At 36.2% G+C, this 19239-nt stretch overlaps 1 protein-coding gene across 2 annotated transcripts in view; it reads right to left on the bottom strand.

Annotated features, from left to right (window-relative positions):
- AHI1 (Abelson helper integration site 1) overlaps nt 1-19239 on the bottom strand; it is a 98993-nt gene that overhangs the window by 31810 nt on the left and 47944 nt on the right. For both annotated transcript variants that reach the window (XM_064447225.1, XM_064447226.1), the window contains exon 19: nt 15336-15453. In XM_064447225.1, coding sequence (XP_064303295.1) covers nt 15336-15453 — 118 coding nt within the window. The remainder of the gene's footprint in view (nt 1-15335; nt 15454-19239) is intronic.

Here is a 19239-nt window from a genome sequence, read left to right as displayed (position 1 = left end):
ATTGCATCTGGTTGTCTCTGATTCTCCAGCCCAAATGACCAAGCACACCCTTGCAGCAGAGCTAAGTGAACACTGGAGCAGTGGAATGGAGCAAGGCTTGAATTCACACCTGTAGATCACACAGAGATACCTTCACTGTAACATCAACTAGTTCCAGTCATATGAGAGACCTCAGAATCAGACAGCACTAACACAAAAAAACCCACTATGCTTCTGGCAGTGCCAGATCCCACAACATAATTATATCTACCATCAGCCAAAAGTATGCATAGAGATATTCATTCAGGGTTACCCACCATTTTCATTTGTGGTTCAAGGTGTACAATGGCACAAATGTGTATTTGTTCTGAATCTCTGAACAGTCCTTCAAAATGAACTATGGGGATAGCCTATCCCTGGCTTTGAGAACACTGTTTCATACCAATACATTTAGGCACAGTGAACAGGCAGATTTTGGCCCCTATTTACAAAAGGTATAATGAAGTAAAAACTATTGCATCACAAAAAACAATTAAAAAATCCAACTTTTTAATTAGAGATTAAAATCAAATACATTTAGCAGCCTACACACCCAGCTAATTATTTCTGAGTAATCTTATCAAATCATCATCTTACATTTTTCTTGCAAATATTAAGTTTCTACAGTACCATATATAAACAACGCAAGTAGTAGCACGTGTCACAAGCATTCTTTTGAAGTAAAGAACATTTATTGAATTCATGCTAATCGGGAACGTGCTAATTTATGACAACCTCTAACGTTACATCATAATGGCATTAGATATAACTGAAAATGAGCAGGGGTTATAGTATCCAGTTGTTTCTTTCCACAATGAAGAGAACAAAAAGTGACTCTACAGCAAACATCAATAAACCTGCACAGATATCATCAGCATTCTGAAATCAGATTGGCAATATTATTTACAAGTTCTAGATAGCAGATAGAGACATCTAAGGAAAATGCAGACTATGACGCATACTTTGTATTAATAAGAGTTATTTTTCTTCCAGTGCTGTAGATACCCTGAGAAAGTCATTATTAGTTTTGCTAAGCTCACCAGGACTATTTAAATGCAAACAAACTAAATTAAATTTGAAAAGAAATTTATTTTGTATTATATTTAATAAAGCTTGTGGTATTACCCTATCAAAAAATACTTCACGAAATACAGAAACTGCAGTCCCTTTTACTTCTGGGTTTGGTAGTATTTTTGCTTCTGCATTAACTTACCCTCCCTGACTCTGAAAAAAGGGAGCTCTTAAGCAGGATTTATGCTTATTGGTTCCCTAAAGATATGTAGTACAGTTAAATTCTATTTATTAATACAGTTAATTTCTCTGTAATACAGTTAAATAGAATTTAACTCTATCTGTAATTCTTGGAGTCAAGTATCTACTGACCTCAGGAGGTCTACTCATGTTTTTAAAAAACAGACTTGACTAGGGATAAAAGACAAAGAATGAAAATTATTCAAGGAAGGAAACTGAAGTAATTCGCATCGTTCCTCCCACAACTGAAATTCAGCAATGGCTAGTTACCCACAGTGACCTGAACCAAATTAGCCTGTTGTTCTACAAATGGAAAGCTGTAAGTAAGAAAATATGCTTAGAAAACCACAAATACTTTTCAAAATCAGCAATTACCATGTTTGCAATGCAAAGTTGTCTTAGCTAAGAAAAAATAGCCAGTTACTGCATGAACTACTGAGTTTCTATATTACCCAGTAGCCTTACAATGTCAAATTAACTCCACTGAAACAGAAAAAAAGGGGGGAAAAAGGAAAACAGAAAAAAAATTCTAACTGCTTGAAGAACATATGTAGCATTTTTCTAACATTTGCATTCAAGGAAAAATAGTATCAGCAACATCATATGCAATATGCTGGAAAAAATAAGTCAGCTCGATATCTCAGGTCTTTATCACAACCAGAATAGCCACTAGTTTGTGCCTACCCTACTTTCTCCGTTAAATTAGCACTTTCAACCAGTACTGAATATTAATTTTGAGAAAATATGACCATGACATTGTCCAACAATTCATACACTATTAATCCTGAAAAATGCAGGACCACTGGCAGATACTAAATCAGAAAACTATTATATAAGAATTTTAATACGGTCTAAAAAGAGTAAGAAAAGTTCATAGCAGATGCACTCATCATTGTATTTTCAGAAATAGAAGACTATGTCTTTAAAATACAGCTCCAAGCTTACTTTCCGTTTTGTAGTTCAGAAACTAAATTGGTCAGATATTTCATGAGAATGCGTTTGGTGAAACCAACCTAACACATGTGCATGCACATTTTTGAGTTTTCAGACAATTTATGTACAAACTACTCTAAGAATTTTTTCTACATATTCATACATGTTCTAATCACTGATAAGTAAGTCCTTTCTAATTAATTTCCATTCATTTCCAATTGTATATGGAAATAAGATAATGGTCTGTAGCAACTTCGGTAACAAAAATCTGAATACACATCCTTGTATGTGACAAAGCACTCGAGACTAATATTGGTATTATCCATTACAGAGGAAAATAGACTAAAAAGTTAAGTCCAGCATTAAAGCAACACATTGCAGATGCTGTTGGGCACAAATTTGTTGATGTAGATTTTTCAGTTTCCTTCACCTAAAAGGTCCGCAAAGTTTTCTAGAATGCAATAGCAACCTGCTGCTGCTTTTACAGCAGTGGATTTCTAGAATGCATCACTATCGATGTACTCTCAGCCTTCAGCCACTGTGCAAGTATTCTAGCAGAAGTTACTCTGGTTATACAAATACGTGGATGCCAAATGTTATGAAGAAAGTAAAAAAGATGACTTGGCCACTAAGGGCCACCCTCTAGTACAGGAGACCCCAGTAGCAAGCTTGAATTATCACTTGACAAAGAACTGAAAAGCAATCTGTTCTAGACAAATTTTTCCTTGGGTCTTAGGTGGAAGATATGCAGAAAATAAGGAAGGAAAGGAAACTTTTTGCAAAGAACATAATTAGGAGGCAATACTCCCTTTCATTTACAAAGTGGTACCTGATCTGAAGAGAGGTAAAAGATGGAAAACAAAGACAGGCAGGTTCATAAAGAGGGACTGTGCCCACCTTTGGGCTAAGACCACATTTCCAGAACTCTGGAAATCCTGGAGAGAACAGACTTCTCTCCAAAATTCAATCAGCAACCCAAATCACTGCAGCTGGTATTAGAAGAAAGTAAGAAATCAAGCCGACAAGTAGAAGTTACAGTCATAGAATCACAGAAATCATTAATGTTGGAAAACACCTCTAGGATCATCAAGTCCAACTATCAACCCAACACTACCATGCTTCCTAAACCAGGCCTTGAAGTGCTGCGCCTACATGTCTTCTAAATTCCTCCAGGGATGGTGACTCTGCCACCTCTCTGGGCAGCCTGTTCCAATGCCTGACCACTCTTGCAGTAAAGAATTTTTTCCTAATATCCGATCTAAACCTCCCCTGATGCAGCTTGAAGCCGTTTCCTCTCGTTCTGTCGCTAGTAACTAGGGAGAAGAGTCTGACCCCCACCTCGCTACAACCTCCTTTCAGGTAGTTGTAGAGAACGAGAAGGTCTCCCCTCAGCCTCCTCTTCTTCAGCCTAAATAAACCCAGTTCCCTCAACCTCTCCTCACAAGACCTGCTCTCCAGACCCTTCACCAGCTTCATCACTCCTTTTTGGACATGCTCCAGCAACTCAATGTCCTTCTTGTAGTGAGGGGCCCAAAACTGAACACAATATTCAAGGACAGGAAATTCTTCTCCATAGCTTGTTATGAAAGTAACCCATTTCTATACATTGTGAAAGATATCTAGGTTTTTTTAAAACTGACTAAATTGCTAACTGCTATACAACATTTTTTTCTTCAAAAGGAGCAAACAACCATACCAAACACTGAAAACTGTCTAGTAACACTCTATAAGTATGGAACTCTCAAAGCATGTGCCTTAACAGCCTTGTTCACATAAAAGCACACAGTTGTTAAATCTTCCTACATGGTTGTTGCACATTGGCATGTGCCAAATTATTAACTCAAGAACTGGTGGTACAGGCAACCTTGGACACACCTTGCATTCTTTGTGGGATTCCTGGAACTCACTCTGAAAATTATTTGTTTTGGTAAAAAAAAAAAAAAAAGCTGATTTGCAGGAGGATTCTTAATTTAAACCACAATTTCAATTGCTGAAGATCCTTTACGTGTATGAGTAGACAAAAAAATGGAAGTGTTTCAGCACAAGGAAAACAACTTTCCAATGAAGTACTGTAATCAAGGTACCCATGATGTGGTACATTATAGATGTGTATTAAGTGGGCATTGCACTCCAGTTTTTCCAAATAACAGTAGCACAATTATCTTTCTTTTCCTGTTGGTTTGGTTTTTTATACAGAAGCAGTCAAATCTGAAGCAAATATAATTGGGTGAATATATTAGACTGAACTGCTGGACACAAAAGGTGAAAAGTTACCACTAATTAATCAATATGTAGTTCAAAACATGTTCTGATTATATTTGTACAATGAAAAATTCCAAGAGTGTGACTTGGAGTCCTTAAAGGAGACAAATACAAACTCTGTTTTAGCTGGCTCACAAGAGAAGTTTTTCAATTAGCAGCGTGCACCGTACAGAAGTTATCAACAGCTCTGTTACAACAGGTTCTCCTGAACAAGTAGAAGAGGTGACAGACCTCACTGATACCTCCTCTGAATTAAGATAGCTAAAAAAAAAAAACCTCACCAAAAAAAACCCCACCAAAACCACTTCAAGGACAAGACCATCCTTTTTTATTAGGGAGGTGAACTCTGCTTAAAGGTGGTTATCCATAAAGGAAAATTCAAAGATGCAAGGAGTAGGAAAATAGAGCCTATTTATGATCTTCACCTGAAAATAGTAGAAAATATGATACCTTACAAAGTGAATCTTAGCAGTTACAGTCCTTGCTAGGAAAAAAACAAGCTCAGGGAATTGCTTCTTATGCTCTACTTGTGGATAGTGACAACCAGAAGTTTGGAGAAAGAATTCTCAAAACATTTTCTGCTACTAGGCAATTTATCACACCAAAAGATGCTCAACATATATTATTAAGTAACCTCCAATTTTCTGTATTATATTCTTTGGCATATTAGCTGCAGCAGTCTGTTTCCTTTGACCACTCGGGCCCTGAATGGATTCCAGAAAGACCTGTATCAACACAGGTCACTGCAACACCTTTCAGCTAACCTGGGAAGAAAATAAAATAAAATAAAATAAAATTTAAAAAATCAATGAGGCACCAGAAGCTAGCACAGACAGATGAAGTAGAGACAGTGGCCCTCTATTCAAAACAGAAGATATTGACAGGATAGGAAAAGGGGATGTGATATCTAGAAGCATATGGGAACACGATATGCTGGAATCAATCTTCAGATGAGATACAGAGTTTCAAATACTATCTGTTATACAGTCTCAGTAAGAGTCCTCTGTGGAAGGACTGCCCAGCACGCCAGAACAAAGCTTGCGGTCAAGTGAGCAGGAAAAACTTCCAAGAGTTTTGAATTTGCCTGTGTGTCATTTGGATCATTATTCTCTGGACGAGGAAGTAAAAACTGAAGAAACTGTGCCCGAATCATGAGGGGAAAAGATGAGGAAGGAACCTGTGCAACAAAGAGTACCAGAACACAGCTGTGTCCTCACCAGGGCTTACAGGTAAGCTCAGGTGATTCTGCAGGTGAAAGAACTTCCTCAGAGCTCTGTGGCCCTACTCTGCTGCCAACATCAGTGACACTCTGATCAGTTGCATTCTGCAAGGTCAGAGTTTTGGCTCAACACACAAATACAGGACCTTGTATTTTGCTGAGTGTTTACATTTGTAAAATGAACAGTCTCTCGGGAGAGGGAAATGCCTCCCTCCTGTGCACCGTGGCTGCTACTGGGTCTTTTGCACAGTCCTCCCAGCTCTTCCGGAAATTACAGGAACAGAAGGATTGGAGCAATATAACGAGGGATAAATGTCCTCATCTTATGCACTCATGCTTATTGCTGTACATACAGCATCCTTGCTGACCTGAAGTTTCTGCAGGTCAAGAATTGGTACTTTACTGCACAGCCCTTGGGCAGAACAGTTGTTTCCAACTCTGAAACCAGATGGAATTGCATTTAAGCATGCACTTTTGTCAACACGAGCTGTCTTGAGGCTCAATAGCTCAAAAATTACAGACAAGCTCAGACTGAAAACAGTTAACAGGACCTCTGTACTTTGGAATTAATTAGACTTGGTTGTTTTAGGATCCACATAATTGGGAAAGTAAGGGCACACTCAGGCCAAATCACTTTTGGCAGACTCTTTCCACAGTACTACGTCACACCCTGATTTTGCAATCCATATCCACTGCTGCCAAACAGAGAGTAATGCTTCATTTAATCCACACCCTTGTATAATTTGGCTGAGAGTACTTCCTTTACCCTGAGGGCACAGATGTAATTACCCTAACATACACCAATTTCAAGTAAATATAAATGGTGTTCTTTTGATAAAGTTTTGGGAATCTTCAAAGATTCCTGTTATTGTGCTCGTATTTAGTGTAATTTTTAGTGAAATATTTTAATTAACTTGCCTAGAAGAAACATTAAAAAAAACATATAATAAAGGAACATGTGTATCTTTGATCTCAGTATAAACAATTCTAGCAAGTTTAACTAGAAAATACAAACTCTTCTGACATTTATAACATTTTATCAATCAGATAGAGGAAACTGGATAACCAACCTTTCAAAATTGAAGAATTAGATTGTCATTAATGTTAATGGTTTTGTCTCTATGTCTTTACTATTCTGTTGGAACATTTTTGTGGTTAGATGAATCTATTTATACACCTTTTGTTTTCAAATTAAAAAATAATTTTTACTATCAATTTTATAAATGTAAACAACACTCAGCTTTTCTACCTTAAAACAAGGTCCTGTATTTGTGCCTTGAGCCAAAACTCTGATGTTGGTGGCACAGTAGGGCTAACACAGCTCTTAGGAAGCTCTTTCCCTTGCAGAATCGCCTGAGCCATCTGTAAGCCACAGTGAGGGCACAGCTGTGTTCCTGGTACTCTTAATTTTTATATACTGACAAAGTCAGCTGCAAGGTGGAACATCCCAGAGATGGCTCTAGTGACTGAGCGGAATGAATAAGATCAGGGAAGTACAGGCAGAGGTTGGCTGCAGGTTGCAACCAAGCCTTCGCAATCTATTTGCACTGAAGAAACTTGCACTGAGACACAGTTTCTTCAAAATGTAAATGGTATAGCAAAATCACTTATGAAAGAACCAGAGAGGCATTTAAAAAAGTATCTTGTGATGGATGTTTCTGTTGTTTTAAAAGAAAATTAACTTTAAGAAAAATATTTTTAAATTGAATTTTTAAGTTCTTCCTTTCTGCTATAAGTAAATAATAATAATACTAAAGTTTTATTCTCTTTATCCCTTCTCTCTTATACTTTTCCCCTAAGTAAAAGTGAGAGAGATGAATATCTTGAATGATCATTTTCCCCAGGGGAGTTCCCATTCAAATTAGCACACACAAATATGTAAAAATCATTTTAGACCTAATGTTCTGCTCTTGATAAAATATTTTTACCTAACTTCAGTGTAGTTAAGTCAGTTCATACTTGCTGAAGATCTGGTCTGTGGTGTTTAGCTCATACTTTGTCTCTACTCAGTTCTCTTACGCTCTTTTGAAAAACAAACAGAAAATCTGGTAACGGGATCTAAAACTTAATCAGTTATCATAATTTCTCTGTGACTATGCAATGCTTTATAGTTAAAATAAAGCCTTGTCGTGAACGTAAAAGTATTATCTTTGGCTAATAGGAGAAAATAAAAAACCAGAAAATACACTCAAAAAACTAGGGACTAAAATAAGCCAAGTTTATTCACTTACAAAGCGCTAGTTTTCTGCACTTCCTCATAACAGTTTTCAAATGTTATTGTTATCCAAACTGAGGGGTGGTGGGGTCAGTTTCCAAAAGAAAGAAAACATACGTGCTTGATCCAATCAAAGAGTTAGGAGCAACTGAGTTCTATAAATTACAGCAAAATGTGAGAATTCTGCAAAGTTGCAATTAACTTTTTGTTATTATAACAAGTGTTAATTTATTTCTGCATTTAGGAATGCAAGCTTGTATTACACTCAAACCACTTTCAGCTAATAGTGTGGTACTGAACCAATTTTAGGTATGCATTTGGTACTCTTCACCACAATATGCTCCTGCCCCAATTTTAAGAAGATGTGGGGCTAAAAAGAAACATCTCAAAATGACTTAGACGTTATGGCAAATTGCTACACCATTTCCATAGCTCTGATCTGTGCAGCCCTGAAGGCTTAATTGCTTTCCCCATCACAGCAAATCTAAATGAATCTGTTGGGTGAGCTAATGAGGCAACACACATTACAGTTTAACAGGGAACGAATATACCCAGATTCTTTCAAGACAAAATTGAGAGTGCTTTTCTTCTGTTTATATTCTCCACAAGAAGTCTTTTACACACAGTCAAGCTATTTCTATTAAAAAATGAATAGGAAGAAATTTCACTCCTACTTTAAAATTTCATAAAATACAGTATTTATATGTTAGGATAAAAAAAAAAAAAAAGGTATGTATTCAGTGATCTGTGTGCCACTCAATTTGCCTGCATGAATTGGATCCCAGTAACAGATTTTTCCGACTGGTGCTCCTACTGGCACTCCCACTGAACAAAAATGGTTCCCCAAGGCCAGTATTATCTAACCTCAGGACAGTAGTTTGGGAAAGCCAGCAATGCTGCTGGCTGTATCACATGCTTTCACTTAAGTCATCGTCTGTATGTCAGTCAGTTTTTTCAGTCCTCTTTGAAAATGCTACCAGTTTGGATCCAAACATAGACAGAGATATACTACAAATACTGTATTTGCATGCAACCTTCAAATACATACTCTGTCATCTTTTTTAATGTGTCTTCAGTTTCTTCAGGATATTTTATTATGTTAATTCTCAAATTAGAAAACTAAGCTATTCTAATAGTAAAACTTACTTCAATTGTTCATTTGATATATTTTCAATGATAGTTTGCATGACTCTTTTTCCCCCCGTAACATTTTCTTAATAAGAGATGAAAAGAATATGGCCCCACTGAACTAGCTTTCTATACACATTCTTCCTTGAACAGCAAAAAATTTATTTCAGAAGGAAGATAAATACCTCCAAAACAAACAAGTAAAAACATTAAAGTTCTGCAGGACTGTGGTAATACTGTATACAATAATGTAGACAGATGTTAGAGTCAGGGAGAAAGTATGGAATTTTGTAAAAAGAAAAAAGTAATCAGTGATACCAACATACACACAAAGATGTAACTTTTGACAGTGTTCCTGCACTATCACCACAAATATGTGAATTTTGCTACTTGATGTACCTCCTTTTTCTGCTTCTAAAAGAACAAGAATCCAAACAGTATTTTAAGAGCATTTAGCTGATGCATAAATAATGTTTATATCTTTGACATAGAAACCTATTTCACTGTTTGCTTGAGACTGAAAAAAGTTTTAAGTAGTCTACCAAATGTAATAGAGGACTTAAATGCAAAGTCAGTTTTGTTAATATCTTCAGAGAGCAAGAAAGAGTGCTTTGAAGCTTTCACTTTATATAGGTGGAGAACGCCTTTGACTGTCAGTTGTGTTAATGGAGAGAAAATCTAATTGTTCTCAACCCTGCCAAAGCATTGTGTTTTTTGTTTTTGAGATTTTTTTAAAGATACAAGAACCATCACGTTTCTAGCACATACGTAATTAATTTTTAAGTGCAAGTTTAATTAACTGGTTTTATTGAAGTCAAAATTTTAGTTAAAAGATCTGTGTAGTATTTATAGTCTAGTTTCAATCTCCCACATAGTTAGCAATCAGGGTCATTGCTAATTACAATTACTTGAAACCTAAAACTTACTTTAGAAAATATGCCCTGAACTCAGTGGGAGTTTCTGAAGAGTCACTGTTGAATAAAGCCTAAAAATGCAGGCCATTTCTTTCATGGCATGCCATGGATCTGCAAAACAGTGTCTGAGAGTACAGGAAGGTGATTTCACTGTCCAAAGACGCTCACAGTCTTAAGGAGGGAAGGCAAACAAAACCAGAGGGGATTTTAATGTCTCTCAGAGAATGGGTAATTGAAAGCTGGAGCTTTTGCTACTTCCTTATTTGTTTAAAAAATAACAACTAGGAAATGGGTTATCCTGGAAGAAGGTACAAAGATGAGAACATGACAAGGAAAAGATTGGAATGGCTAAGACAAAATGCTACAGTGCAGTGCTGCAGAGTAGCACCACAGGATGAGTATGATAAAATTAGCACTGAAGCACTGAAGCATGAGCATAAGCAGAGCTATACAGCACACGGAAGGTAAAATGCCAATTCTGACCAAAGACAGGTCTTAGACAAATTTTCTTATTTAAAAAAAAAAATAATTCATCAAGCTTAAACTTTACATGCTTTTAGCGACAGATCCCCTAAAGTGTACTGAAAAATGGTCAAGTAAGTATAAAGTAAACTGACATATATACACACACAACATGGAGAAATTTGAGTAGAGTGGAAAATAAGACCAGCTATAAGACTTCATGAATCCAAATTACGAAAGTAAAACTCAAAGGGGATGGCTTTGGAGAAAGACACACATATAGCAAACTTTTCAAGTGATTGAAATAGCTATTGGCACAGCTGTAACTTTACTGAGGCAGACACAAAAAACCCCTCCATGGCAGAATGAGTTCCATGCCTTCTCTCAAATTTAACCCAATCTTTGTGAGAGAAAGGCACACAACATGTTTTCTTAAATTTAAACTAATTTTGTTAAATTTTAAGAAATCTCTCTAATGAAGTCCTTTATACATAAGAAACAAGTTCATCCATGTCGTATCTTCTTTGTGGTACCTACTTCATTTGTCAAAATTCATTACTTTTTTCTAGTAATTCTAACCACACTCTTGACAAAACTTTAACGGTATCTCTTGCGCAGCACTCTATAGGATTGATGGGAAAGCAGTAGATGTTGTTAACCTTGAACTCAGCAAGAGTTTCAGCACTGTCTCCCATAACGTTCTCATAGATGAACTGATGAAGTATGGTCTGTGCAAGCAGACTGAGAATTGGCTGAGCTGCAGGGATCAGAAGTTTGTAATCACTCACGTGAAATCTAACTGGAGACCAGTCACTGGTGGTACATGCCAAGGGTCAATACTGGGGCCCACGCTGTTTAACATCTCCATTAATGACCTGAACGATGGGACTGAGTGCACCTTCAGCAAGTTTGCAGATGATAAAAAACCGGGAGGAGTGGCTGGTAAACCAGAGGGGTGTGCTGCCATTCAGAGGAACCTTGACAGGCTGCAGAAATGGGCCAACAAGAACCTCAGGAAGTTCAACAAAGGGAAATGCAAAGTCCTGTATTCGGGAAGAAACAATCCATGTGCCAATGCAGACTGAAATACACGAAATACCATTTAAACCTAAGAACAAAAAGAAAACCTTTACTGTGAGAATGGTCAAACATTGTAACAGGTTGTTCAGAAGTGTGGAGCCTCCATCTTACAGATATTCAAAACCCAACTGGGCATGGTCCTGAGCACCCTGATCTAGGTAAACCTGCTTTGAGCAGGAGAGTTGGGGTACATGGTCACCAAGAGATGCCTTCCCACCCTGATGGCACCATGATCTTGTCTTTACCCATCTCACATAAAGAACATTTTGTGCTTGAGAAATGTGCTGAAGCTCTCTTATTTGATGATTACACAACTAATTATTTAATTTAGAACAAAGTAAGTTTTATATGTGATGCTTAGATATCCTAACTTAAGATCAGGGATAGAAAAACTCCATAACTGAACAAACTGTTTAATGAGGCGGGGAAGGATCTGATATGGAAATGTATTAGTTTACAGTTAGCATTTAGAGCAGCTGAGCACACAGAAAACCAGTCACTAGCAGATTGTTTCACTCTACATGAAGTCACTTCACAGTTCACCTGTTTTAAAAATTAATAATCACAAAGGGGTGCTTAACACAAGCCTCAAACATTATAGAACAGAGGGAAGACTGAAGTAAGAACAGACATCTTTGCTATCACACTCTAAAATATTAAAGGATGCATGAACCCCAGTGATTTCCAAGTAACTCCAGTTTGATTTCACAAAATAGTGTTGCTGAGGGTAGGGGTTATATTAGAATGATGAATGGCATTGAACCATATTTTCAGTATCTCATTAATTTAACCTTCACATAAAATATTTATGAATTTATGTTTCTTACTGTTTGACTAGAGTGTTGCGAGAGCCTGTGGACACAGGCTCTTCAGGAAGGACTAATAGAGAAGACAAGAATGGAGAGTGTTATTGGGAAGGGAGGAGAGGCTCAAAGCACAAAGATTTGGGGCAGGTGACAGGTTTGTCAAGAGCGTATGGGTCAGAATTGGAAGAGAGGCCAAAAATACAGACATCTGGGGGCACCTGCTACAGACTGCCTGATCAAGAAGAGGAAGAGCATAAAGCCTTTACACAGAGCAAGAAGTCTCACAATCACAGGCCCTGACTCTCATGGTGGTTTTTAACCACCTCCATGTATACTAGAGAGTCAAAACCACAGGCTACAAGCAGTTCAGACTTCTGGAATGCAATGGGGACAATTTTTTGATGCATATCAAGATGCTTAGTCAGATGGACAGGCTGACTAAGAGGGCTGGATCCCTGAACAGAGCATGCTAATAATGAATACAGCAGAACTGGTTTGAGACAAAGGCCTCAGTGACCATGAGATAACTGATCTCGAGGGAAGTGAGGAAGGTCAAGAGCAGAACATGGACTGGGGCTTCATGAAAGTCTATATACATGTGGAAGTATGCACTTGAAGAAAAACCAAAACTTACTATATGTTTGAGAGTATATAGAACCCATATGTTAAAATGAACAGCCATGTTTAAAAGGCATAGTAGTGAATACTTTTATTTGAAGTATTACAAACCCACTTACAGCTATTTCAGCAAGTATATCTGGATACAAAAAGATTTAAAAGTCAGGAAGCACTGTAGTGTTTCTGTAGTGTATAGTTTCACTGTAGTGTACTAGTGTAGTAGTATTACTGCTACTGCCCATAGGCGATACTGTTACTATCCCAAAGGCGGATACCCCGTTCTTCCACTTCTTCTACCTAACACAAGGCCTACATAATGAAATTGTCTTGTAAAAGGAAGAAAGTGCTGCATGTATCCAGGCTACTACACTGTCCATATCACAAGACATCAACTACAACATACACGAGTTACATGGTTAAAAAGATTGCTAACAGAGCTTTATACCTGTTGCTAGTAGGGAATTCTGCATTTTGCTTTAAGAAGCACTAAATACACAGCAAAATGTGACAGGGAAGTGTGAGAATAAGACGACTAAGTAACTGCCAACTCCCTCAAGAGTACATAACCGTATGCTGGACAAAAATGAAGGATCTCCGTATTACAGACATTTGTTACCGATGCAACATCCCAATAACATAAGTACAGAAAAGCATATATACTGTGTATATTAAATCAACACAAAAAAACCCGGTTTTGTGCTTCCAGCACAATCCATAAATGAATAGGTCTTTTTAAGTACAGGTTTTCTATTATTCAGAAGTAAAATTAAGCTGGCAGTTAAGATCTATGAACATGAGCACCTATCTTCACACTTCACAACCAATGGTGAAAGATGAAATAGGTGAGCAAATCTTTCTCATGTTTCACTGAAAACAACTCTATCTCAGCAGAACTTGGAGGCCTCCAAAATGACAGAGAAGTAATTTAGGACTTTAAAATATTTTCTTACAGGATAATCTATTTCAGTTGTGGTCCACCAGCATTTTTATGGTCTTTTTTCCCCTAAAAATCTTCATTTTCTCATTGCTTTCATTGACTGTTGAAAGACCATTAAAATGTATCTTTTTTTTACTACACTTCCCTTGCATAAATAATGTCCTGTACCTGAGGATCGTCTTGAAGTGTTAGTCAGTTTGGGAAACAACTACATTGGGAGCACAAATGAAGAGCTATAACGTAGATCTATGTTTTTTTCATAGAAGTCTCCATCAACACATTTATTTGTGCTTCTGCATAAAGTAAAATTCAAGACAATAAAATGCACTGGTTTGAGCAATATTAGGCATAACCACTTGAAACAACTTAAAGTGTTATTGTTCCTTAGAGGGTTAGTCCACTTATTGTGAATATTCACAATATGTAGAACACGTATTCTACTGTTTCTGTAAGATTTACACACTCTGGAAACAATAAGCATTGCTGTGCGATACATGAATATTATTATGGCTCTAAGCTCTTTTGTTATGATAGAAAAAAGGAAATACAGAAGTTAATGGGTGTATGGCCATTTGCATTGTGAATTAGTGACTAAGCGATTCTGAGACTAGTCGCCAATCTTTTAGACCATGTTAAGGACTCTTTCCCCCGCCGCTCAGAAAAAGCAATCTTAACTTGATTTGTGAAGAAAATTGTCTTTAGGAGATGATTCTGTATAATTATAGAGACTATTCCTATCTTTACTATCTACATTTTAAATCTCTACTGCCTGTTTTTACTTAAAGATATATTCCACCCTCTACCTGGACTTCTTTTCAGTCTCCTCAAGGATACAATCAAAACCACTTTGAAAATAGGATTCCAATTTTCTGTCTTATTTTATAGGGGCCCCAAAAAGACAAAAAGGCATGAAATTATCAATTTTATTATTAAATATTGTGATTAGCAATGCAACAGATACTATTAGCAAAGTATCACAAAAATGCATAATTTCAGTGCTTACCTTTTTCCTCAAAATCTTTGAATACAAAATGTTTTTAGAAACAAACCCTAAAAATAGATTAAACATAACTGCAAATAGACTACTGAGCACTATACTTCTTAAGTAAAAACTGCTTTTCTTATTACTGTTTTCTTACATTATTACATATGCTCTTAAAAATATGATTTTATTGTTTTTCAGTGCTTGTGTTTAAGATACTTTAGTATTAAAATATCAAAATATTAAATTAAGAAAAGCTGATAATCTCATACTGTTCTAGGAACCTAGAGCACTAATAAATAAGTGTACAGCTTAAAGAAAAAAAGCATTACAAGGGAACATATGTCACTATTGGACTGTATCTCACTGCACTTTATAAACATCACATACAACAACAAGGACAGTCCCTGAAAGAGCTGCTCAGCAAAATTTATAAAAGCAGAAGAAATATCCTCATGGAAGTTTATACCCATTACCTGCAGAGAATGAAGAAATAAATAAGAAGCTTACCACTTTCAGCAGTGAAAGAATACTGGGGATTCAGTGGAGAGCTCAGAGTGCCTGGCAGTCTTAGCTTGGAGTGTGGTGACAGCAACGACGGTGCAGGAAGCAAGAGATTTGAGCTTGCCTGTAATAGGAAAGACAAATCAGAAAGTGAAGTGTAATTTCCTGGGTTACTTACTGATGCAACAGCTAAAACAGAAATGTTTGCTTAGTGTAAATAAGTATTAAATTCCAGGAAAAAAATTAAGACTCAAGTTGACGATAAATAACAATTTCAATGGATGAGGTTTTTTTGTTTCTTTGTTTGGGTTTTTTTTAGAATGTTTGGAGACACAGACTTGGATAAATTATTGATACAGCTATAAATTGAATTGCATAGTTACATATGGACACAAGCTCTCAAGCAGTGCAAACAATGGAACAAAACTGTTTGAACTGGCATCTCGTTGCATCTTGGTTTATAAAATAAAATTACATTTATACATGGTTATAAACTGATAAATGTAAAATAACTTCTCATTTTTGAGTACTCAAACTGCACTACATCTACTAAGAGATTACTCAATATTAGAACGAGAGAAAAAAATCTCAAACCAGTCCTAACACAAAACTGATTTCTGCAAATCAATAAAGCATACTTAGACCAAAACACCAGATACTTCCTTTATGTAAACTACACAAAAAATATCTGCAGTCCTAATTTCCATAGCAACAAAGATAATATAGTTAAGATTGGGTTTGCTATGGAGTTTCTTGATATACATGAGCTATCAAAAAGCCAAAACCTTTCCCAAACTTTATTCTTGACATATTATTTCCCAGAGCCTGTGTAAAAAACATGTTATGACAATCTTAGGTTTTTATGTGATCCAATCGAGAATTTTATTGTTTGTTAAATGTATTTTCACTGGCTGTCTTGATAATACAGGTGGGGGGGAACAGGCCTTAAACAAAATATTTGTAACTTTCTTCAAACAAAATAGATTTATATGCTAAATTTTTGAGTTATTTACATAAAGCAACATAATTCTTGACTCTTTCAAAAGTCAAGCCTATTCCACAATAATCTAGGATAAACGCATATGGTCACTTAATCCAACTAAAAGCCCACAATATGTGGAACACTTCCTTTGGCATCAATAAACTCCAGATCAGACTCTTAAACTTTAGTTGTGGGCCAAAATAGGACAATGACATTTTGTAAATTTTCAATCTATTGGCTTCTAAATTCTGTTTAAAGAAAGGAGACACAAGACACTTAAAGTGAATCAGTGGCTTATTTCCAGAGGTGATATAATTTATATTACTGCTATTTTTGTCATTTAATACATATAAAATAATTCAACAGGTTTCAATAATGCCAAATATTTGGGATTGGCAGGTGTCCTGGAATGAAGGTAACATAGCACTAAAAAAAGTGTGTTGAGTAACTTGACTGGGCCACAGAAGATATCTGCTATCCTCTCCTCCGTATTACTAGACTAGACCCCCATTCTAACGTATCTGGGTTTTGTGTAGCAATATGGATTTAATTCTCCTGAAAGAAGTTTATAATAAAAAATGTCATTTACTAGTCAAGTACTCTCTCAGCAACTGCACACAATTGTAAAGGCTATACTCCAAAACTGACCAGAAAGAAAAAGCAAGACAGAAAATCAGATCAACCATTGAACATGATTTTTTTAAAAAAAAGGCATTAAACCAGTTAGATTTTACTGCAACGTTCAAATTTAACAGGATATTAGTAAATAGTAGTTATGAAGTGTAAGTGGAATGGAGGGGCCTGTTACTCTGAACAACAATAAAAATCAATCTGCTTTTCTTACATTTATATTTGCAATTGACTAAGTTTCTAATGTTTTCTCTGCTACAGACAAATATGGTGGAAAGCCATCAGCTTATGTGTTTACTTGAAAACAGAAAAATAATCTGTTCTGCAAATGTGTCAAGCTCAGCTTCCCAGTGTTTCATCTTCTTTTATCCACTGTTAGCTCTACTGCTTTCTGCAGTAAACCAAACGAGATCTCCCTGCATGATTTTCTTGCTGAGTGCGCACTACACCATCAGTGATACAAACATATGTTTTCCAGTCAAGTAGTCTCATGAAACCGTTTTGGAATTCTCTTTCAAATTTGCTATCAAAAAGCGGGTTTCAGACACTACCTGGGAATAAAGACAGATTGAATATAGCAGCTTTTGGAAACCAAACGAAACACGGCAGAGCAAACTATTAAAAACTAATACTTAACAGACACTTTCCTGGTTCATCCTGGAGGGGAAAAAAAAAATCAGGATAAACTTGCCTGGATTGTTGTGCTTCAATGAATTATAGAAAATATATGGAACTCTGTATGTAAATTATTCCTGTACAGTATTTAATTCCCTTCTCTTTATTTTCCTGCTGTATTACCCAAATACTCTCTCTACTTATACATACCAAACAGCATACTTCAAAATCAAATGCAGTCGACATGTACATTAGAAGACTGAGCATACAGTCCTGAAGATTTAAGAAAACTGGCCTTTTTAAAATGAAAAATAAGTTCTATCCTACGACTCTTCCTTCCTCTCCAAGTCCTTAAAAACAAGACAAGACATTTCTAGAAAAGAAATATTCAAAAGAAAGTTTTAAATTTAAGCAGTCTTATAAGAGTGATTCATTCCTCCCCTTAATGGCAGTGAAGCTCAGCACTGGTGAGCTATAAAAGACTGCCCAATGCAAACACAAAATCCTAGCTTTTATGACCTTTCTGTTACTATCTCTTAAGTATTATTTAAATCTCTAAAAGGCCCAAAGAGGAAAAAGACCCACAATATTATAAGAGAAGAAGGAACCACACAGCTAATAAGTGAGGACTGACGATTCAGCAGAACTGTTTCCAGTTGAAGTACACTGTCCTATGAAGAATAATTAATTCTCCTACAACAGACAGACTTAGACTACCTACAGAACAGAGTGAAGCAATCATTTTTTTGAAACACATGCTGTGGGAAGGCATTGCTAAATACCTTTACAACAACGAGCAAAGTTGGCTAAGATAGCCAACCATCAATCTACTTATTTTTCACAACATGCTCTGCTTGCTTCATGCAAAAACCACAGCTTTATCAAAGGCACAGTTTACTACTACCCTGAATTGAGTAAAACTAAGAGTTATAACACTCATGTAGTTTTTGCAGTGAAAAAAAGATACCTACGTAATTTTTGCCAAGTTTAAACAAACCTGATTTGCATTTTCTTTTTTTGTGTTAGGGCAGCTCTATGCAAATTATGCAAATACACATTCTCAGTGGAACTAGTTTTCACATTAAAAGTAAATTGCATGAGACAAAGACCAGAATAATGCAACACTTGACAAGCTGACAATAACAATTTCTCTTTTTCTGAGAATGCAATTTTATGACCTTTGCAGCCAATATGATCTATATTTGCATATATACTTGCAAGTCAAATCAAGTTGCCTAGCTCTATACTACCCTCCTATTCTTTTAGTTTTAGGCTTCCCTTTTGAAACTTTAGGCCTATAGGACACTGTTTTTAAAGACAGTTAAAAAACATTATTAAACCATGATCCTGAAGAATTTAAAAGTTGACAGTTGAATTTTAAATAAAAACAAAACACAAATTCTGCCATTTTTCTCAATGCTAGAAGAAAATACATGAGCAATAATGCTTAAAGTACAAGTACAGTACTACAGCTTTTAAATTTGCAATGTCAGTTTCAATCAAGTTTACACCTACGTGAAAATGCAATAATTTCTACAGTAGTAGTCTAAGGAGGACTCCAGTGAAGGCTGGGATTCGATTGCGATAGAATCATAGAATTGTTAAGGTTGGAAAATACCCTTAAGATCACCGAGTCCAACCGCTAACCTACCACTGCCAAGTCCACCACTAAACCACATCCTC

Source organism: Phalacrocorax carbo, chromosome 3, assembly GCF_963921805.1.
Source record: "Phalacrocorax carbo chromosome 3, bPhaCar2.1, whole genome shotgun sequence".
Classification (NCBI taxonomy): Eukaryota; Metazoa; Chordata; class Aves; order Suliformes; family Phalacrocoracidae; genus Phalacrocorax; species Phalacrocorax carbo.
The sequence above is the reverse complement of the archived record's forward strand: the minus strand, read 5'-3'. Positions and strand labels throughout refer to the sequence as shown.